The sequence below is a fragment of the Scophthalmus maximus genome, chromosome 11 (assembly GCF_022379125.1).
Source record: "Scophthalmus maximus strain ysfricsl-2021 chromosome 11, ASM2237912v1, whole genome shotgun sequence".
In the NCBI taxonomy this organism is placed as follows: Eukaryota; Metazoa; Chordata; class Actinopteri; order Pleuronectiformes; family Scophthalmidae; genus Scophthalmus; species Scophthalmus maximus.
The window spans coordinates 15,835,322-15,859,612 of NC_061525.1; the positions used below are offsets into that span (position 1 = coordinate 15,835,322).

General features: G+C 43.3%; 1 protein-coding gene and 1 long non-coding RNA gene across 2 annotated transcripts; both read left to right on the top strand.

The window, feature by feature from the left end:
* Positions 1 to 39: 39 nt before the first annotated feature.
* Positions 40 to 22,970, top strand: LOC118299186. The gene is made up of 4 exons (XR_004789781.2): positions 40 to 398; positions 11,382 to 11,472; positions 21,116 to 21,364; positions 21,729 to 22,970. It is a non-coding gene; the product is annotated as an uncharacterized LOC118299186 (long non-coding RNA).
* zgc:162730 (uncharacterized protein LOC564559 homolog) lies at positions 5,394 to 8,577 on the top strand. The gene is made up of 2 exons (XM_035622693.2): positions 5,394 to 5,552; positions 6,206 to 8,577. Exons 1-2 carry the CDS (start codon positions 5,520 to 5,522, stop codon positions 7,460 to 7,462), a joined length of 1,290 nt encoding a protein of 429 aa, XP_035478586.2. The 5' UTR covers positions 5,394 to 5,519; the 3' UTR covers positions 7,463 to 8,577.
* Positions 22,971 to 24,291: the final 1,321 nt, after the last annotated feature.

The following is a 24,291-nucleotide window of genomic DNA, read 5'->3' on the forward strand; positions in this document are numbered from 1 at the left end:
AATGTTTGGCACGTCGCCATGGCAATGTAATGGAGGGCAAGGTTAAATATTTGCAAAGTATCACTTATTAGAGGCAGAGGCTGGTCAAACTGTAAAGCCAAGGGCTTCTGGTGAAACAGAACCCAGGGCAGAGCGATGAAGGAAATTAAAAATAAAAAGCAATAGAAACTGAATGAGAGGAGAGCAGTCTAATGAGTCAACAGCAATCCGTTCATTCGGTTTTAAAATACAGGCAGTAGCTAATCGTTCATACACCAATTCATTAACCATCAGCATCAATTTTGTTTCCACATCACAGAAGCCTCGGCAGCCTCTGGGCATCTCCTATGTATTCTGACCTCACCTGGCTGTCACCACGAGCCGTATGATGATGACTTGGCAGTTTGCAGCGATCCAGGGTGAGTCAGACTGAAAAGTTCCCCTGTTTCCCTCCTATTGGGCCAGAACAGCTCTTGTTGGAAAGGAAACCCTGAGGCGTGATAATATGCCAGCACAATTAATGCACTTTCTTTTCAGCATTGCCGCAAAAGTTATGTATTCATACAGGATACATTATCAGGGTGGGTTTGAACAGGACGACCACGGAATGTATAGTCGGGAATATCTTTAAAACTAGAATATAGTTAGTTAGTATGTTAATATGTTTGTTTTGACATGTACTTGTCACGTCACTCCAGACCGAAGGGCTAAATATAAAACTAAATGATATACTTTTACTCCATTATATATATTCGGCAGCTGGATTTAGTAGTGATTTTGGTGAATAAGATTTTATGTTCAAAACATACGATACGTTTTTTTTTAGATATGACACGTTGTTACAGATTAAATTACCAAACAGCATCATCAGAAACAATTAGATCCCATTTGCATATCATCATTTCTTTTTTCTTTTTTTTAAGTACATGTTACCTATTATATATATAAACAAGAAAACTATGTGAATATTTCACCGATGATCACAACCATTAGCAACATTAGATTTCAGTTAGTGTCCAAGAAAAATTGTAACTGAGGAGAAACTGTATAAGTCAATGTAATGCAGATGCTACATGGTTCATAAACAGAAAAAAAGCTATAGGTTTCCCATAGTGAATAGTTGCTGTAAGGTTTTCCCTCCTTATACTATGCCGACCCGACAAAATATACATCACGTAAAATACTTTTCTTTCACAGGATAAGATATTTTTGTTTAAGGATCCTATGGATCCGCCCTGCAACCTGTTGCCTCATATTGCAGATTTTCCCACAATTTACACAACTCATCAGCATAGTGTGATCATGTCCACACATGTCGGGAACCTACATTTACTCTGTCATGTCGCTTGAAACCCCCCAATGGAAAACTTGGCATTGAACACTCACTCGCATAGTCACCAAGGGAGAAAAAAACAAAAAAAAAAAACAACAACAACTACCGTCAGCAGGAATGCTCCCTTAAGCTTGGGTATGTGTGAGTGTGTGTGTGAGTGTGTGTGTGAGTGTGTGAGTGTGTGTGTGTGTGTGTGTGTGTGCGCGCACCCCTCCCTGTAAAGAGTGACTTTCCATTCAGCTGAGGCAAGAGAGAGAACAGAAACAAGTGGAGTGAGTTAACCAAAACACACACAAACACACATTTACGAGCAGGGACAGAAACACATACTACAAACACGTCACTCGACATGTCACTGCAGCCCCTTACTTCTATGCCAGTTTGAGGAAAATCCGAGGAATAGGCCGAGGGATAATTTGTTGACGACCTTATATTCATCAATCTAACATTGTCGAGTTTACATTTGAGAGAATTGTTTATATGTAGCTGCGGTTAAAAGCTGAACATGAGATACCTGCTTGTCTGCGGCCTGGGAGCTGTGGTGATGGCAAATTATGGCGAGTGTAATTTCTCACTGGAAGTTTCTTTTTGTCCCTTACAGTATGAAGGGGATGGGTGGATGCCGAGTAGAATGATTTGAAGAAATAAAATGATAAATGAAAACTATTTGCTTCAGGACTGTCCTCGACACTTGAACCAACGGTTTGTACAAAAATGGAATTTCGGTAAAAGCCATCTCACCGCTCGGATGTTACGAGTGAGAGATGCATATGCAGAGAGTTCCTATGTGGGGAAACAGATTGGGGAGGACATGGGCGTGTTCTGGTGGTGAGCTGCAGTGAAACTATCGTTTTCTCATACCGCAGCGTTTCTTGAAGCAGAAGTGGGAAGTCACTATACATTTACAAGGTTTGCTCGGGTCGTGTCCCATTGCTTTTAACGGCTTGGCACTTTTCCAAAAAAGGATTAGACATAACAGTCAAAATCAAAGATGACCTCATCACTAGACTATATGAAGATGGTTTAAAAATACTTATTAATGTATCGGTAAATAAACTCAACTACTAGAACAACTGCTACTACAATTTCAATTAACTAAGTGAAACTTTTGGAGCTGTTGAGATACTTACTATACTACTGCATACAATAAAAAGAATCTGGCAGATAATCATAATGATAATAATAATTTGATAGATTTTAAATTTAGATTCAACTTTATTGTCATGTCAGTAGCTGGGAAAGAGAGTAGTGGGGTGGGGTGGGGGGCATCACAGAGGTGCAGAGTTCAGCAGGGCGACAGCCGTGGCGTGAACGCTGTCCCTGAAGCTGCTGGTCTGGGAACGTGGAGACCTGTAGCGTCCCCCCGAGGGGAGGAGGGTGAACAGTCTGTGGCTGGGGTCAGAACGGTCCTTGGCCTGCACTGGACAGCCTGGATGGAGTGCAGTGATGCGTTGGGCAGTTGGTTTACACCACCCTCGGCAGCGCTTTCCGGTCCGAGACAGAGCAATCTCCATTAACCAAAAACTGTGATGCAGTTGGTAAGGAGGCTCTCTACGGTGCAGCGGTGGAAGTTCACCAGAACCTGAGGGGACAGATGGACCTCCTTTAGTCTCCTCAGGTAGAAGAGGCGCTGGTGAGCCTTCTTGACCAAGAGAGGTCCTCGGAGATGTGGACACCCAGGACTTTGAAGCTGGTGCCACGCTCAACCTCCGGCCCGTCCATACGGATGGGTGTGTGTGTGTGTGTGTGTGTGTGTGTGTGTGTGTGTGTGTGCCACCTTCAGTCCTCCTGTAATCCACAATGAGCTCATTGGTGTTCTTGGTATTGGGAGCCAGATGGTTGTCGCGCACTTCCTCCCTGTAGGCAGACTTATCGTTGTCGCCGATGAGGCAAACGAACCGACGCAGTGTCGTCTGCGAACTAGATGATGGTATTAGAACAAATGTACAGGTGTGCAGTCGTAGGTGAAGAGGGAGTGAGGGAGAGGACTCAGCACGCAGCCCTGTGGAACGCCGGTGTTCAGATTGAGGGGAGAGGAGCTGTGGTTGTCTAACCTAACGTCCTGGGGTCTGTTGGTCAGGAAGTCCAGAATCCAGTTGCGGGCGCAGGTGTTGATTCTGCACAGTTTCTGTATCCAACCATGGTACGTTTACTGTTAATTACCACTTGGTTATTATTATTGCAGTGACTTTTCTACACTTGCACAACATGTATTAAGTACAGTGTCATTGCCAGGACTTCTTATGACTCATGTGAGTGGGTGACACATAGCACAGCCGCGCAGAGAATCATGTAGTAACCCGATATGCTCATATCAGCAAAACTGTCTTTTGGAAGCAGTACGGAAAATGATATAGATGCTAACATCAGATAATGTATTTCGTGTCTGAGTTAATTTAGTTTCACCAGATCAGGAGTTTCTTTCTCTCTGATATAATCAGTGAATCATCCGAACATACAGATATACAGGTTTGGTCAAATAAGACGTGACATAGCTCTAATTAAAGCCATTATAACTGATGTAATGTGCTCAAATTGTGTTTGTGGGCTACGAGGTGGTTGTGGCATTTTTATAGACTTGAATGTCACACAACACTGGGTGAAAAAATCCCTTGTAATGTGTGAGTCTAGGAAGTAACCCTCAGCAAGTGTGTGTATATAGTTACAAAACAACACAGGAGGGTTCATTTGACATTTGAAGAAGAAAAGAAGAGTGACATTTATTTCCATTTTGTGAATCTCCCATGAAAACACATTTCCCGAAAACGTGTGTTTCAATTTGTGACAAATCTTGTTTTGAAATGTGAGAAGATAAAAAAAAATTTGAATTAAAAAAAATGAGGAAACAAGAGCTTCTGGATTAGTTAGTGTAAATTCGCACAGTATGTTAACTGACAGATGTGAAATATTAAGTACAGTCACAACAGCTCAACATAAAAAAATGACTTAAAATAAGTACATGGAAGTATACAAATATCAAAATGAGACTCATTTGTTCATGTAAATCCTGTTTTAGACTATTTGGCCCTCTTGCTCATGTTTACTCCTCGGACCCTCCAGTCATCAATACCTATATTGATGAGTGGAGGGCCTTTGAGTTTCTTTCGTTGCTCTGGTAGAATATTGGAGCTCCCAGTGTGATAATGGCAGAAACCAAAAGGAAATAAGGGGGGGACGTGATTCTGGTAAACAACAAGGTACAGTTACATATCCTCTCCTCTCTGTGGGTAAAAAAACATTCAGACGCTGCACAGAACGTGATCAGGGACGGACGGTTTAAAAAAAACAAAAAAACAACACTTCCTATAAACCGACCATTAGTCAGAGCCCTGTATGTACTGTAAATACATGCTTACGTGTCCACGTACATGTTTAGGTGTTCAAGCGCAGGGAAACACCGGTCTCGCTCCGTACAGTAGCTGCTGCACTTTTTTTGCGGGATGTGGGAGAGAGAGAAAAAAAAAAGATCAGGCACAAAACAAAACAAAGCAACCTCTCTTTGCCACTTCACATCCTCTGATCCTGTGAAAATAAATTCACAGCTCTACATCTCTCTCTCTCTCTCTCTCTCTCTCTCTCTCTCTCTCTCTTGCAATTCGTATATTTGACATTTGTTTGTGCAGATATTGTGTATCTTTAAAGTGTGCTGTGTGAAACGTGCTGGTGTTACACGGGAATTTCCCAGCTTGGGATAAATAAAGTAACTATCAATCTCTCTCTCTCTCTCTCTCTCTCTCTCTCTGTCTCTCTCTCTCTCTCTCTCTCTGCAGGTTACAAATGAACATGTACAATACATGGCAATACATAGAAAATGCAGAGGTTAGCATTAGTATGATGAGCCACTTTGCTATCAATCTATAAAGCTGAACAATTTCACACAGCTGGCTAAAAATATACTTTTTTCTCTCTCTCTCCGTCTCTCTGTGGGTCTCTCTGCCGTTCTGTATCAGGACCCGCCCCCTTCTCTGAGCTCACCGTGAAACCTGAGGGGGGCGTGTCATCCGGGAACCTAGCGAATGGAAACTCCTCCCTGGGAGGCTTTCTTTCTTTTTTTTTTCTTTTTTCTTTTTCGGAGCCTCTTATAAAAGGTGCGGGCGGCGCCGCGCAGAGTCAACGCTGAGGTCCGAGGCACAGGTATCATCGAACAGCGAGCCAGTGGACCACTCGAATCTCCTTCTCCTCGCTCTTCTGGCCAAAGAGGTACAGCATGTCCGAAATGCTCGACGACATTTTCACGAAGGTGAGTCCGAAGTTTGTGCTCGATTCCAACTTTTGTTGTGGAAAAAAAAAAAAAGAGGGGGGAAAAAAAGGGCGTCGCGAAGGAGTTCACTCTGTTTTTTTTCCGCTCTCCTTTTTTTTTTTTTCACCTCCCGGAGTTGTTGTTGTCGTCGTCGTCGTCGTTGTTTACTTTGTTTCTTCGCTCCCGCTCATTTTCATTCCTCCGCGAATCAGCGATTCGACCGATTTGAACCCGCTCGAGCCGCCTCAGGTCCCAGAGGAGTTCTTTCAGTCGAGCAGATCGAGACGCGCCGGCTGCTTTCTCAAAAACATCCATGAAGAATAATCAAGCGACGTCAGACATCTTTATTATCCCGCTCTTTATGATTGCAGGTTGATGGCAGATTCCATTTATAGGTCATAACTTCTGCTGCGGTGGGGGGGTTTTCTCACAAAAATCTAATTCAATGATTTTTGATACAATTTGATTAATTGAATTATTAATTCAGAATTCTCTGAAAAAGGTTATTTTGTCTTCAAAAGATGTAACGATTTTGAATTATAACCTGTGACTTAAATTGTTTATGTGAAAGTGGTATATATGTTCAACTTTGATTATTTTATTTTTTTTAAATGGGAGCTTGTTTAGTAACTGTGTCAATGCTCCCCACACAGAACCTTCTCAACCTGTCCCTGGATGATGCCTTGCTCCAGAAGCAGCCTCAACTCAAAGTCCCGGGGCAGAGTCGGCTGAGCAGGTCGACCTCCTACTTCTCCCCCGCCTCCCCTCCCGAGTCCTCCGGCCACAGCTTGAGCACCGAGCATGTCAACAACGACGAAAACGGGGGTCCCTTCTGGCCGTCCAATATCTGGAGCCAGGCGTCCGTCTCCAAGCCCAAACCGCTCCCCTTCAGGCCCGACCGCTCCATGAGCCTGACCGAGTCCAGCAGCAGCCTGCTCTCCTCCTTCGGAGCGCTGAAGCACCTGGACGCTTTTCCCTCAGGTGCCGCTACTACTGTGGCCCCCCCGCCGGGCTTCCCTCCGTCCTCTTCCTACCTAGCCCAGGTCCAGCCCTTGCTGGCCTCTAACCGTTATAAGACTGAACTGTGCCGTGGCTTCCAGGAGACCGGCAGCTGCAAGTATGGCAGTAAGTGCCAGTTTGCCCACGGCGAGCCGGAGCTGAGAGGCCTGAACCGCCACCCCAAGTACAAGACGGAGCCCTGCAGAACCTTCTACAACTTTGGTTACTGCCCCTATGGCTCACGGTGCCACTTCATCCATGAGGAGAAAATCAGCGAATGTCCATTACCATCCGGCAAATTCCCTACTCAGCGGCAGCCAAATGCCACAACTCCCGGTGGTCAGAATCCCCGCCACCAGCTCCGCCAGAGTGTCAGCTTCGCTGGCTTCCTGGGCTCCTCACGCAGCTCTTCTCCTCCATCGTTCGCTTCATCCTTCAATGACCAGAACCTGGGGTTCAGCCGCGCTCCCTCTGTTTCCCCCCCTCCCGCCGATCTCCTCTCCCCGGTGTTCAGCGACTCCCTGCACCGGGAGGCAGCCGCGTTTCACTTTGGCAACCATCAGACCCGTGCCAGCGCGGGAGACATCCACAACATTCCTCACATCCTGGAGCCAAAGGCCTCGCGCTGTGTGTGCGGCCACGGAAATAACTTTAACAGCAACAACAGCCGAGCCTTTGCCAGCATGGAGGCGGACGGGCAGCACCAGGACAGCGGCATGCCGTACCCTGGCACCGGGGGCCACGGCGCATTCACGAAGCCTGCTGGACTCCAGCGTTTCTCCTCGGAGGACTCCCTGGAGGACAGCTACAGCAGCTCCAGTGGAGGCTCCAGTGGATCTGAGTCTCCCACGTTCGATGGATCGGCCACCAAGAGGCTCACTGTGTTCGAGCGCCTGTCCCTGTCTGACTAAGTGTATCCGGGGGGGGAAGAAGAGAAAAGGACTGACACTTCAGTTAACCGTGTCTGTCCATCTGGACTTTCTCCAGAACCAGAACTGATCAGGACAAGTCAGCTTCAGATGACACAAATAACACTTAAAAGTTCTTAATTTATGCTTGTCTCGGACAAACTGCGAATACTGAGATTAGTACCCAAATGTTATCAGACTCTATTTTTATACTTAAGAATATCGTGTAGCCTTTTAGACCTTTTGTATGTGGTCTTCCATCAGAGCTAACTCCTCTGCAGGTCTTGACAGCACCAGTAAATAGTCTGGTTTGTAATTACCGTAATCTGCTCGTGACGATGATTAATCCAGTGCCTTAAAGATTCTCCCTGCCTCATAGGCCGTCCTCTCTCAGTGCCACGAACAGTATGTTTGATTCAGTAGCCTTTCATCAGTGAGACCCGACGTGTGTCATTGATCCATTTTTTTTTTTATCTGTGATATGCACTTTACAGCTGATTCAAATGGGAGAAACTGTCAAATCTCCCGGTAGCATTCAACCAAAGCTTCATACTTTCGCTCTGCTCCGCATGTATGTGTCTGTGCAGCTGTGTACGCGCATGTGCGGGTGTATGTGTGCAACCTTCTCTTTTTTTTTTTCTTTTTTCTATAACCGGGGGTGCACGCTTTTAAATAAGTGCTGAAAGATCAAAAGTGTGAAAATAGAAAAAAAATTGTGAAAATAGAAAAAAATTATGTCAGTCAGTTTGGACATGAGTATCTGTATCCTGACACACTATTAGATTCCCTCGTGTCAAACATTCTGTATGATAATTTGTTGGCGGCACCCGTCCTCTATTTACCCCTGTTTGTTTGAAAACCTGGTTCAGGGACTTTAACACCACAGTATTCCTTTTGGTTATTGGTTGCCTTATGTTGTTTAACTTAAACTAATATATTTATTATGATATTTATTTGTGTTTAACGAATAAAAAAAATGTATTTTGTACTTTATTTATGGAGAAATATTTCAAGGTCTGTGAAATACCAATGTGAGGAAAAAGCAGTAAAAAAAAAGAGAATCTTATATTTTTAATTGCCTGAAAGGGACAAAATAAATTTCTGAATGTATAAAGCAATGAATGTATGATGTTCTTTCTGACTCACTTATTATTCTGTGGAAATTTGATACTTGCTCATTTTGCCCTCCAGTGTCTTCTGAGCGAAACACATAGGGGCCCCTCATAATTGGAAGGTTACGCATTAATTGTCACTTTAATCTTCACACACAATCACAGTTTAGGATTATACTCACACATATTGTCAAAGACATTTGAGGGAAATATAAGGGTAAAATTAAGAGTATATTCAGGGTATATACTTTGCTTTGAATGTGGCATGTTTCTGATGCTAAGATACAGTTAAATTAAATATTAGGAATCAAACAGCATTCTGTAATTAGTGACAGAAGACTTAATTTATTAGTGGGAAATATTTAAACTGACAAGAAGGCTGACTTTTATCAGCTTCATACTGATATTCATAATACCAGTAACATGTCTCAGGTATAAGACTTAATACATATCTATGTAACTATTCTATTCCAAGTATCAGAAACTGAGGAGTGCACATGGAGGGCCTGCCCTCCTCGGTTCCCCTCCTGCTGTGTTTAGTGGCATATATTGTCTTTGTTGTGTATACAGTGCAGTATTTAGATAACCTCACACACACACACACAGCTTTTCATTTCCAGGTAATAGCAGCAATGTTCTGAGAACTGTTTCAGTAATACTCTGAAGTCGCTGAATCAGAGTTAACCTGTGTCAAATTCAGCTGGCTGTTCATTTCGAGCATTAAATATTCAAAAAACGTCTTCATAAAAATATATAGGCCTATATCAACACAATCTATATCTATCTATATATATATATACTATAATATACCTATAAAGAAATATCCAGTAAATGAATCAACAGACTCTTGATAAGTAACATTGACGTAGATATTTTTTCTTCAAAAAGGAGTAGGAAGAAGCAACATGTTTATCTTGTCCTAAACACTTAACCAAATTGAAAAAATGTACCCAATATAAGGATCCTCCTCGGTGTTCATTTTAGCAAAAGCAAATGAATGTCTATAGAAATGAAACAATAGCATCGTCGCCGTTAACGGCATTCTCTTTCCTCATTACTTTACCTTTCAAAAGTACATATTTTTTGTACTTCTTTTCTGACTAACATATTATGACTTTGCTTTATATTTTCCCCCAGATTATTTCACAGAATCACCCCAGCCACATTGATCAAGAGCATGCAGGCACTAAAAGACTTTGCTTTTTTCTTCATTGGGCTAAATGTCAGAGGTAAAACAAAAATACACCTTGAAATTTGGCAGCAGGAAGTATAAATTCTGCTCGCCACCAGACACTGGATCTCTCAATGAATGACACCGGTGATACCGGCATTTCCCTGTTACAGACATAAACAAAGACACAGGTGGGTCATGGAAGACCCAGGTCCGTCAGCCACCCGTCTACTGACCTGGGATAAACTGGCTTTAGTCACTGGTGACAGACACTCCGCCCTAAAACGTTGGAGAAGAATTGGGGTAAAATCCCCACATCTAAATCTGTGAAACTATTGTATCAGCAAAGACCTTGGCTGTAATCAACGCCGTCAACATTTTGGGGCTTTGGGACCAAAAGAGACACAGCGTGCTCTGGGCGCGGGGAATTTTTTGTCCGCTGTCATTTTCCAGCTTTCAACCAGTTTGATTGATCACCTGCGCTGCCTGAGCTCACCGACTCCACCGTGGTTTACGGCCTAAAAGGCAGACTCTCTTTAGGACACGCATGGGATTGTGTAAGACACATTTGCAAGTTAAGCAGAAGTACAGGAAAATACCCTGTTGCAATTTCCTCTTTATATTCCCTGAGAGATCACCGCAGCCACCACCCCTCAGCATGTCAACGCGCTGAACTCTGTGTAGCAAGGCTGCAATCTGGAAAAAGAAAAGAAAAAGAAGAAAAAGTTCTTGTTGCAGCAATGGTTCATGGTAACGGAGAAACACACAAACACAAGGGATTTGTGAAGAAAAAATGGACGACGATGATGATGTCCGTGTGCAGTGTGGAATAGTTTTGAGACATTGCACTCTCAACATTGTACAACTGCGAGGAAGGTTCTGCTCTGCAAGATCCCAATGCTGCTGTTTACACTCCTGTGGCATTTCCTGACTGAAATACTTTGCAGATTTGCAGACGTTTGTCAGATCTGGATTTTGCTGTTTGCGGAGACGAATGTGGCTCCGGAAGTCTCTGTTTGTGGACGGCCTTTTTGAATCAGATAACCAGGGGAATGCGTGGGGGGGGGGGGGGGGCTTTTAAGACCTCCAGAGCCTAGAGACACAGTCATGGGGAGTTTTTTGTTTCCCTCGAGCCCATGTGGCGCTGCTTCCCAGTAACTTGTACTGCTCTCTCCTACAATATTCTGTAGCAGCATATGGCGGAGATCTGGGTTTATACCTCAGCGTTCTCGGCTCAGTTCAAATAAACTCCTGTATTTTTGCCCCGTGGGTCTTGTTTCAGCACGGCCATCGGTCTCTATCCACATCCGCCCAGACTCCCGGTGCGGTTTGTTTGTGGTGAGAACACACGGTGGCAACAGGACTGTGTGACTGTGAATATGTGACACCTGTGGGAATTGAAAAGCTGATAAAAAGAATCAAGTAAATATGCACAATTGAGTATCCAGTCCCCTATAATGTAGTTATTCAATATAATTTGCTGACCATGGTAATTTGTTAGCGTGTTAACTTTGTAAGATTGTTAAGATAAGTGCTGTATATTATGTTATTATCCGTATTGTTGTTGTTGTTGTTGTTATTATGGCAGATGCTGTTGACAAGTATCTTACCCGTTGTTTCTCCATCCACTTCATTTTAGCCCCTGTCTGGCTGAACAACATCACACAGGCCCCAGCGGAGTCACAGTCACAGTCACAGTCACAGTCACAACAGCGATGAACGAGTAACAGGTCAGTCCATATGAATGTGAAAGTTAGCAGTGAACACAAACACATATCAGTACTTACATGGAACAAAGTATATATGCTGTGTGTTCTTCCTTAGACCAAAGGCGGGAACCAAGCTACACCTTTAAGGGTTGCTTCAACAATTTGTTTTTGCATATGCTTCAACAACAGTGTACATATGTCGCCTGCGGCTGGCAAACAAATACACACACCCGTCCTCTAAAGCAGCCTTATGGCTCAGTTACCACATGACACTCATCTGTCTGTGTCCCACATTATATCCAAGACACATTTGGCTCACTCGGAGAAAAACTGAAGCCAATAACTCTGAAACTGTAAACAAAAAAAAGCCAAGTACACTGGTGAAGCTGTGGATGGATTTCCGACCCTCGAACACAGTAAACCTCTGCTATGGCGACTATTGTGCATTGTGTCTTTAAAACCGCGTTCCCTTTGGACCAGTGGCAGGATGTGTTGCTATGGTGACGGACAATGACCACAAAGTGAAAAGAGCAAAGACAAAAAAAAGGAAAAGGCTCAGTGTGTGTTTATGCGCTCACAAATATTAACTTCCCTGCCTGAGCAGACTGGTTAAAGTTCACCAAAATACTGTCAACGTCAGTGACGCTGCCTGCCAACAATGTCAAATGTGTTGTCCTGCATCGCAACATGTGAAAATATGTGCTCAACGATTCATCTAGAGACAATATGGAAAAGCAGGTTATTGTACAACACTGCTAAAGTGGAATTAGGTTCAATTACTTTGAAAGAAAAATAAAAGAAGCCTCATGAACTTACATTTGTTACATCTTCTGGGGAGGAGCTGCTTTAAGTATCCACCTAATTATTAATCCTCTTTAAGTTAATTTTTCTTTAATATCACCCTAACCCCTCCCATCCAACCACCGCAACAGGTCATTCATTACACGCCACCACTCTCTGTGGACCTGTTAATGATCAACCGCCAAGTTGCTGCTGTGAGAACTCTCTTTACCCAAGTCACCTGATCCTGAGCACTATGCGTACACACACTCACACAGACACACACCTTGGAGATAAAGTTCAAACCTGGGTGGCGTTATATTAAGTTAAGGCAATTACACATCGTGTGTAGTGTGAAGGTGAGAGGGAGTGAGAGAGAGAGATGTTTATTCAGGACGACAGTGTCAGTCATGCAAGTCACAACTGCAAGAAAAGGAAAATCAAGTGGTGCTTCTGTGTGCGTGTGTGTGTGTGTGTGCGTGTGTGTGTGTGTGTGTGTATACTTAAGCACAGTCAGGTTTCAGTCTTGATTTTCTTACCTCACCCACGAACCAGTCTCCCTCCCCCCCCGGCCTGTTTTCTGTCAAAACCTACAGATTAAGTATTATGGTTGAGTAATCTTTCAACTGAGAACCTTCGTCAACCATTCAGAGAATGACGGAGTGCATTATGTAACTGTTCCTCTACTAACTGGGTCATTGGAAAACATGTTTTTTTTTTCTGGGAAAAGATCAAACGCCCGAGGGGTTAATGCACCTTACGGTCGGTAATCGGAGCTTTGTCCCAGTACTCCCCACAAACCTCCTCTCCATTTGAAGGTTACCTGCTGTAGGGGAACAGTATCCGTGCGTGTAGTTGTGGAGAAGAGTTGCACTGGAAATGAGGCTATGTATGGATTTGGGAAGGTCACTTACAAAGTGTACACATATTTTAATTTAATCGATTTCCATTTGAATTGCTCAAATTCAAAAAAAAGATTAAAAAAAAGATAATTGAAATTTCTTTCAATTATCTTTATAGTGCTCAACACAAAACATCTTGCTTTCATCCCCAATATACTTTAAGGCTATGTTCTATTTTTTATTTCAAGTTCCACTCAGTTTGGATACCAGAAAATTAGTTTCTGTGTAAATGAACGCAGTTAATAGACCCAAAATGTGTCACTTTTCAAACTGAATCTACACAAATTACAAAGAAGCTATTGATAGAAGCGACCAGCAGATCGGTGTATGTCCACGACCAGCATCATCAGATGACTCAAACTTGAAGGAACTGAATACCAGTAATGAATATAGGAGGTGAGTAAGACTCTTATCTATTTATAATTCAAGTGCACCGCTATAGGCTGAAAGGGGAAATAAGAAAATGGGAAATGGAATAAAACTTTTATGTTTGAGCGAAATGTAAAGGCCCGGCCAGGTGACTGAGCACAGTGTAGTACAGTTCATGTGAGGCGAATATGCTAGGAGACATGACACGTGGGCCATGACTTGCAGTGCACATGGATTAATCTTTGTTTTTTTACAGACGCACCAAAACAAACATCCCCCTTTTTTCTGCTCACGTACATAGTTGCCTACTTATTTAGCAAGAAGTGGAAGAGACGCGGAGAAATGAGGGAGAAACAGCAGCGCAAGTAAGTCAGATCAGGAGGGAAGGAAGGAGGAAATGTTTGAGGAGTGACATCACAGCAGCGGAGTGGAAGTGCTATCCTTTTATAGCCATGTTGTCTCTCTCTGGCACATTCCTCAGCGACGGAGCTCAATCCCCTCCTCCTCCTCCTCCTCCTCCTCCTGCTGCTGCCCTCATTTCTACAACATCACGGCTGTGACGCAAACACGGGGAACAGGGGGGGAGAAGACAAAGTTTGGGGGGGGGGGGCGGATAAACTGGGATAGCAGTTGGTAAACTCTACGATAGAGATCACAGGAAAAACTCCCTAAACTCCCCCATGTCCCAGCCCTCCTGACCACTTCTCTTTTCCTTTGCTCCACTCTCCCTCGCTCAGCTTTTACTTTCACTGGCGGGTCTGACTGAGCACCAGAGGAGGTGGAACTCACGACCAAGTGTTCTGTGTCCGATTCACAGGATCACACAGGGAATCTCAAGAGCGTATATGCGCCATTAATGATGTGAATTAAAACGCTGCATTGAAAAAAGTGAGGAGACACGGCAGCCAAAGGTGAAAAACCATGTGGTGTACCCACCCGAGAGACAACGTCATAAACTAATTGCTGTGATTGTACAGAACAAGAAGTGAACCTAAACAAGTCTGTACACAGTGACCTAAAAGCACAAACGTCAACGGTCGGCCATGGTGCCAATATCAACATGAGTTATATGACCTGGCCAGAACCCAACTTAAATTGGAGGTAGACAGGCCTAATTTATTGAACATGTGAAAGGTGCACCAATACACAGTTTTTACACAAATCAAGTCCATTTTTAGAGGCTATAGCACTCCCAAGGGCAGGCGTTCTATATCACACCTCCACACCACAGCCTTTCATTCTCATATATGATTAATAATATGGAACGCAACAAGCCAAACGGAACACATTCAATTGACATTATCAAGAACACGAGCAACATGATTCATTTCTCTTTTTCTCGAGTTCCTTTCGCGTGAAGGAAAAATGCAAGTTAAACTTGACTCGACTGATGTCTTCGCCTTAAGAGCGATAGCTTCTAGCACAAGCTGTGTGTCTAATTGTCAGAATTGTCAGACCTTGTAGGAACTGCGTCCCTGGTGTGATCAATTGCATCAACTGTTGGGCAGAAGAAGAAAGTCCCCTCAGACAGTTTCACATCTGTTTGCCTATTTAAACACATCTTTCACAACAGGCTGGCCCATACATGTCCACTGCACGCTTCCTGTTCATGCTCACACTCAGTACATGCTTCTCCTTTTAGACCTCGCACTTCCTGTTTTGATGTCTTTCCTTTATGTGGTATGAAAATAAATTAGCCCTGCGTCAGTGTGCTTATTAGCAGCAGATGTGTGACCTGCACATGAGAATGACGGGAGCTTTCTGCAAACGGAAGCTGAATACCTTCACACTGCTCACATCAGCAGTGGAAGTTTGGTTTTAGAACTGCACAAATCAGTTTTTATGTGTGTGTGTGTGTGTGTGTGTGTGTGTGTGTGTGATCAAACGGTGTGGATTTGAATTATGGTTGACTAGCGTTACTGTTGTGTTTGTCACACGGAAGCAGTGATTTTGGACTAATCCTAATACGATACCGATACCAAAATAGTGTATTGGCAACAATTTGGAATTCTGGTTGTGATTACACCTACGCTATACTACCCAAGCCAAAACATTACCATGTGTGGAGTCGTCAGAATCTATACAGTGGCTCATCTGTGCTTCTGATTCCCAGGCAACATTTCAAAGTGGTAGAGCGTCATGGATGCTTTATCTATGCCTCAGACTCTTATGGTAACAATTGATCAGAGGACTGTCATTAATTATTATCAGACTCATTCCCAACTCTTCAGCTCACCTCAGCTCTGCACGGTACCAACACCAAACCGCACACTGACACGTTTAGTGACGAGCTGGTGAACACGCGAGACCAGAGCCAAAAGAAGAGTGAAGATTTGGCTGAACGTTCATCGCATGGATAAATTATACCCCATTAGAGGCATCTGAGGATATAGGTTCAAATCTCACAAAAAAAGAGAAAAAGGCTCCTGAGAGTTTGAAGGATCCAGACCAAGATGTATAAAATAGTACAACTCCTTAAGGCTTATTTCAAATGCACACGATCTTTCGAGATGTACACATTGTTTACCAAGGATTGTTTGCCCCAATTTTTTGGGGAGACAGCTTGGTTCCCCTCCATTTTCAAGGTCACATGAAACCTCTCTCCTCTCAATCGACAATACTCTTGCGTGGATTTTTCCACAAATAATAATTTCACACCTTTCAGGATACAGGGAATTTTTGTCCTGATCCGAAGAACGCCAAAGCCTCGATGCTGAGGGAGCAGTATTATAAGCTCAGTACTTCTTGTCAGTGGACGTGTTATTTTAGGTCCCGTGTTTTAGTCTCGAGCTAAAATCAGCATTGGGGCTTGGGGCTGCTGAGCCAATTCATGACACAGCACACACATCTTAGCCGGGAGGACAATAGGCCTCTCTGTGAGGAAGCGCTCACACACATATGCACATATAACACACACACTGCTATGTTTAAACAGGTGGGCAGAAAATGAAGTGGTTAGCGACGTGTGTGTGTGTGTGTTTGATTATTGAAAGGAAAGGAATGGATATGGCGTATATGTGTGTTTAGCCTTGGCTGCCCTCCCAAGAACACATACCACAGTGACACTGGCAGTGCAGAGACCAGCAGAATTCCTTCTTGTGAAAATAAGCATCATGGAAACATGGAGGAGAGGAGAGGAGAGGAGAGGAGATGCATACACCTATGTGATAGGATACAAATAATGTACATGTGCCAAAAAGTAACATAAAATTCAAAGTTATTTTTATACCATACATGTTATACAACTGGGGTATGGTCAATTTGCTTCAAGATAAAGAGCAAAGAAAAACGGGCAAAAGGCCTACATGGTATTTCAAAATAATATGAACTACTACCACCACTAGGTGTACTTACTAGCTTTTACTGAGCATTCATACCTCATTGGCTAATGGCACCTTCTGAGGTGTCATGATGTGACAGTGTGATTTCTTTTTCAAGAAGAAGATTTAGATGGCCGACCAACCCTGGAGTTTAGCTTTGCTCATTTAAAAAAATGAAAGATGGTTACTGGAAGCAATGTTATTGTTACATCCTCAGCAATTGATAATATTGCACAGGCTTTTATAAATGGTGGGCTGTTTTCATACTTTGGGGGTTTGGCTGATTTTGTTTATTCTCAGCGGAATGCAGTTTCATCTAGTCCATTAATCTGATTCTTTCAAGAAACTAATGAAATCAGGTACTTTTACTGTCAGAAACAAAACATCACATCAGCGGTTGTGCAACAGGTCGAGTGACCAAAATCGACTTCTGAGCAAAATGTATGTTGGCCTCCAGGAGACGCTGTTTCAGAATGTATCAACTGTGTGACTAAAACTTTGCTTTAAAAACAGGAATTAGCCAATATGTCGGGTCATCCGTCTTATCTTGTCATCATTTATCTTTTATTCGATGACAATTTCACATTTACAAACTTTTAGTTGTTGTCAAATATTTGTCAAATGAAAAAAACGGTCGGCAACAAATATTGCTCATGAGTTGTTTGGTTTTAGGAGTTTTTTGTTTTAGATTACACGACACTGAGAAATTGCTCAAAATGTTGAACATATGTAATACTTTGTGCATCACCAACTGGGAGTTTTCAAACAATAGGACTCTATATATATATATCAAGAAATTACCATTACACACAAACAGACCATGCTGGCGCAGCAGTCGCACACGTGGTTCTGTACTGATACAGCTCATACTGGGAAGTTGCGGACGGTTAGACATGTGTGATGTGTGCACGCATACATAGAAACGGCCTGAGCTTTTGGGAAGTGACTCGTCGTGTGAGGTAGTTGAGAGGCACTGACGGCTGAAAAAAAAAAAAAGAGGAAGCAAGGGATCTGGTGACGCTGGGTAGACTGTTTGGCTGGCCGCCCGACAAAGCGTCAACGAGCACCGGTTAACAACGGGAATGAACTGATTGGGGATTTTCATAATGGGTGTTCCCAGAGGCGTATTTTCTCTGCTCCCATCTGTTACCAGGAGAGTGTAGCCTAGTCTCTAGGTAGGCTCTTACCACAGCTTTACAAACACACACACACACACACACGCACGCACGCACACACACGCACACACACGCACACACACACGTACCACTTACCATGACATAATGTTTACATTTCTGTGGCCAGAAAGTTCCTCGGGGGACAGAGGAGCACATCACCTAGAGACGCACCCAAACAACACAAACTGAGCCTGGATGTGCGTATGTGGTCGTTTCTGTCATCACCTTCGCACTCCTCAAAGTAAAGAAAATAAATGTATACTTGCTGTCACCGCAAAGACGTTTAATTTGCATCCTTCACTGTTGTACTTGGTTTTGAACATGCACCTACAAGGGTCTAGCGTTTAAGAGGCTGTGATGTAACTACAACGTGTATTTCTGGTCATTTCCACTGATAGATATCTTATTCAAATCGTGGCTGTAAAAGCAAAGATTTTTCAAGTCTTGACTTTGACATATTCAAAGTTTTAATAAAAAAGCAACTTAAATTAATTATCACATCATCCCTCAGACATCACATTTTTAACAGTGTACAGTGGCCATATAAATCTCGCATTAGGAAATTTAGGACTCAAGCACATGCGGGCACTAACGTTGTGAAACAGTTGGCAGCACACATGCAGGCTGATACAAAACATGGAAACTACTGGGGAAGTTGACACCGGAAACAGATTGGTGGGGCACAGACAGCCACCAGACACAGAATCCCATATATTGTATGAACGCACACACATACACACACACACAGATGGAGATGAAAACATGGGCAAACACGTCGCCATGTAAAAAAAAAAAAAGTGCAAGACGTCATTTGATTAGATCCATCAATATCCCTCTGATCAAACAGACCGATCAATATTATGAGCTGTTGCCTAGATACAGTTGGATGAGTGTATGTGTGAGAATATACAGACCGGGAATCATCCTTTGGCACACGTTCAGCTGCATGAAGACACACACACACACACACACACACACACACACACACACACACATCAGCTACTCCTGCGGCATTTCTCCTGCTCGACTTCGGATTTGTATACGTACAAACATACACACACTCGCACTCACTTGATTACCATTGTGTGCAGATCATTTCTTGTACACACACAGTCCTCACAGTGTAAAGTGAAGGTAGAAAGACGGTCTGAATACCCACATGAACTTCTTATCTGACATCACTGGAGTTTGGAATGTGATGGGAGTAATAAAAAACACATCTTTCAGGCCCAACACATTCCTTTTGAGGGAGTAATAGGCATACATACCAAGGGAAAAATAATCGCCAATTCCGCTGCCCCACTTCTGTCTAGATAGGGATTGGGTCAAACTGAAAATTACACATGCACACAAGTATGCATAATACACACACACACACAAACAAACAAACACACACACACACGCACACATTCACCCAGAGTTATCCTCAAGTTTAGGACAATATAAACAGTTTTGAAGCAAATTATGTTTCAGATACACACATTGACTCCCTGTCAATACACTTTTTTTTTTACGTTATAATCTAAAAATCTTCTTTCTTTACATCAAGGCCGTAAGCGGAACACCCATCACTTACAGTAAACTCTCAAGGAACATTATTGTTGTGTATGCTTGGGCCATTTACCACTAAAGACTATTTTTATTTTTTTACAAGAGCAGAAATGAACAAAAAAGCAGTTTATAGATTCATCTTTTGGCCGGCACAAGGGACCTCATTATCTGTGTACAAATATTTCAGTGCCGCAGGAACATCCTGTCCACAACACAGCAAACGCATGCACCAAATACAAATAGAGTGTTCCCTGTTATAAAAAAGGGTTAATTTCAGCACAACACCAATGAACCAACATCCAAATATTTTTGCACACAAACATGTCTGACTTCCAGGCAAAGTAGCAGCTCTTCGAGCAACTTCAATAAATAAAGAAATATTTCGCAACGCAGATTCTTATGACGCTCGTTCCACATTCGGCTGATAAGTGTCCAAACACCTGACATCACTCTGCAGTCCGTCTCTTCATGCCAGTGATCGTGTTCCTCTCCCGGAGGACGTCAGCTGTGTGGGGTGGTTACGAAAAGAAACCTCCCCCAATAACTTCCCCAAATAAGACTTTATCAAAGTAGATCTGCACAAATTATTCTTCACATCTCAGTTAGGTAAAGTCTCACACGTTTATCTCTCACAATAGTTGAAATCCACACCGCCCACTGTCTCTCCCTCCTTTTCTCTCGCTCTCTGTCTTTTCCACATGTGGGCGCACACACACACACACACACACACACACACACACACACACACACACAAACACACTCTCTCCTCCATCTGTCTGGCTCATCAGGTTCCTGCTAATGATTTAAAACATCGGGACTCCCACTTCTCTCATAATGAATTTCTAATGATTCGCAGCTTTTGAATGAAAAGACATTTTTCACTTTCTGTTGTTCTCCTCTGCTCACACGAGGCTGACAGTAACGCAGGGTGATAAACCATCCCTCTGTGTTGAAACAAAAGAGTTCCACTGTTTTGTTTTGTGTTGGGTTCAAGAGGCTCTAAAGGAACGGTTGCCTAACACACATACCGTTGAGCGGCTCGCTTCCAGGGCCGAGGGTTGTGCAAGTTCCCCCAAGTTCCCCTATTCCCTGAGTCTCTGTGTTCACTGGCAGCTCTGGCCTCTTGTCGTAAGATGCCCTTGTCGCATGTGTATAGTAATATGCACACAGAAAACTTAGAAATATAGATGTATCGCATATGGTAACAGATGCAGATGGCTTATCTCATTTCTTTGAATGGAAAGTGCATTAGCCAAATTAGTCTTACCCACTCAGTGAAGTCCATCCGGATCTGTCATGGAAATGGTGCAACAGCTCCCCCCACTGGTGAATCAGGTGAGCACAATTTGACATTAAAATCCAGCAAGGTGTCTTGAGAAAAAAGAATTAATCCCTTTACATGAATGCAAATTGCTAAACTTTTTGGCTATTCAATTTTTAAGGTTTCACAGTAATTGGGTTATTTAAGGGTTATTGAACAACATTTAACCATCTGTCAGAGGAATGTTGTTCAACGTCACATATTAACATGAGCATTTTCTTCCTTCTCCCCTTGACCAAATCCCAGAGAGGGGATGACCCACATCGATGGAAGGCATCACATGAACCAGTCTCATCAGAGCACAGCAGCCATCCTTTAAAGCAGCCCGGCGACACTACGCTGCCTTAGCTTATGGCATCGTTTTCTTGATCCAATCGGCTAAACTGTGCAGAGTGGATGACAACACCGTCAGGGGCCGTGGTGCAGATATGATCCAGCAGTGGGCAGTATAATGCAACAAGTACCAGCAAGATCCCCTGTGGCACCATACAGGATGTAAATACTCAGTTCCTCCTCTACCTCTGAGCTGCTCCCAGACAATGAAAGCACGGCACACACTTTCAAAGACACCTGCATTCTGCCACAATATATGCCTTGTCACTAAAGCCAGTAAATACTTTACTGATGACATAAATATAAGAGACTAGTTCTTTGTTGTGTATAATATGTCCAAATGTACAGAGAGAGCTACACCTCACAGGCTCACAGGCCTCTTACACAGACAAACAGGGATCTCACATTCAGCTTTTCATTACTGCTGCTAGATACAAACAAATCTTGTACATGTACACTTTACAATGTTAGCTGCTTTGGAAAATATATTATGAGTCTCCCTAAAGGCTGTCTAACTTTTCCTCAGATTTTACTTTAAACGTGACCACATCATATCAACAGGATCGACTTCCATTCACAATGGGGTATAAATATGAAACAGCTGCCTCCGTCATCCTCCGGGATTGCTCGACTGTTGAGCGATTGGGCAGCGTTGAGGATCATCCCAAAGATGCTGAATGGGTGACAGATCACGGCTCTGCGCAGCCGAGTCAAGCGCACCAAAATGGAAAAGAAGAAAAAAAAGGGGAAAAAAAACTTCTTTCTGGACCTTTGCCTTGTGCCCAGGAACATGATCACAGAAAAGAGCCTTTCCCAAACATTAGCCACAACGTTGGCCGCAAAATAATGTTGAAAAGACACATGAATGGGATTCATAAGAGGAGTAAACTGGAATAACAAATCAGATGGTTATCAATGAAATATAATATGACATATCATTTTATTATTGTAATTGGAGCTATGGCCAAGCATAAACCATGAAAAATCTACAAAAAATATACATGGTATCGGTGTCTGCAGCCTTTTGGCCACACTTTGGGACCCTCCTATGTACACGCTGACGCACAGCTGACTCTTTTTTTGGCCAAACAAATGGGTTCAAAAAGAACCAACGTCTTGACTCTCACTCTCTCTCTCTCCACCCCGATCCATTGTCTCCTTCTCCCTGCCATCGTCTCTCTCCTCTTCAGACATTTGTCACCCTTGTCTCTTGTTTTTCAACCTTCACCATTCCTGACTCTCCCTGTCTCTCTCTCTCTTGCGCTCCACTGTGGCTTTCTAATTGAATCCACAGGACTGAATTCCAGTGGGCAGGGGAAGAGGAGAGGGAGGGGTGGAGTCAGAGGTCAAAGGTTATGTTACGACCTTTGCCCCGTGAGTAGAACCCTACTGTGCTGCGTTTCTGGATGCGTGAGCATGTGTGTGTGTGTGTGTGTGTGTGTGTGTTTTTGTAAAACAGGAGAGAGTTACTTGTTGAGTTACTTGTTATGTATTTATGCATAAATGAACATTCCAAAGCAGTCACTCTGGTTATCATGTTTATTCATGAAGCAGCAGTCATGTATTTATGTTAAAAGTTAAGTACAATACACAGATTTATGTCACTTAACTGTTTTATTCGTCTTTTCTCTGTCCTCCTGTCCTCCTTCTTTTGAATGTCAGTTCAGACGAATTTAAATTGATTTCTTCCAATAATGTTGGTATAATTTCTTGAACAAAGTACAGTGAAAAAGATGTGAAGTGTGGCCGAAAAGGTGGTATTAGTTTGCTATTGATCACATCACACAATTCTTGCACTGAGGGTAATAAATAAAAATGCATTTTCTTCTTCAACTTAAACTCTTTCTGTGAATCCCAAAGGCCATTTATATGTACCAACCAGCTCAAATGTACACTTTCTCTCTCTCTCTCTCACACACACACACACACACACACACACACATACACACATGAATGGGGCAGGGGGTACATTGTGATAGAAGGAAGGTGCTGAGGAGGGGGTGAAGAAAGGGGAGGAAAAGAGGAGCAGATGTTCATCAGGTCTACAAACCCCCCTCCTCCTCCTCCTCCTCCTCCTCCCCTGCCTTTATTATTTCACTGGTAATAGTAGCCTCTTATCTGAAGAAGCCTGTGTGGGGCTGTGGAGGAATGACTTCACTTAATCATGAGAGTTTCAATAGGCTGAGTGTGCAAAAGTGTGTGCGTCCTACTCCCTGTAACACACACACACACACACACACACACACAAATGGTGCTACAACACAAATGTTTCACACCACAAATTGTCTACAGACAATCACACAGACTCATGATTATGGATTAGATAGCGCTCCTTCTCTCACCACCCAGTCCTCTCCTTACATCCCTGAACTGGCTCTCACAGTGCTTTCTTCCCTTTCCTTTTCATTCATTTTATTATTTTACATTATTTTAAAACATGTATGACTTCGTTTTTTCTCCCCATTTCTTCAAACACATCTTGCCGGATTAGGTGCAGAGCAGTGGCGCCCTGGTGTGAGAGGTGTCTTAGGTAACCTCACACTGCCATGTCACCTCTGTAAATCTCTTCTAATATCAAGCAGATGTTGCATCAGGTAATGACTTGGCTAATTATCCCACAGCGGGAGAGATTATGTGACAAAGCGAGGGAGTGCGTCCCATGACCCATCTATGTATCTGGTTGATTCATCCCAAAATCTGTACATAGACCATTTTGTGCATGGAGCCTGTCGGACTCACATGTCTCGCCTCTGATTGATTGCTCCATCTACAATCCTCCAATGTCTCCCTCTCTCTTTCTCTCTCTCTCTCTCTCTTTCACTCGCTCACTTCCCGTTTTCTTTTCTTCTAAATTGCCCCCAATCCTGCCCCTTCATCCCTTCTCACCCCGTCTCGTTCCTCCTAACAAGCCCTTCTATCTCACCCATTCGGCAGCCTCTGTTATCTCCGCCATGCGTGTGTGCGTGTGTGCGTGCGTGCGTGTGTGTGTGTGTGTGTGTGTGTGTGTGTGTGTGTTCGTGTGTGTGTGGGTGTGCGCGTGTTGGGGGGGTTGAGTCGCGGAAGGGCTGGCCATTAGTTTGTTAGTTGGT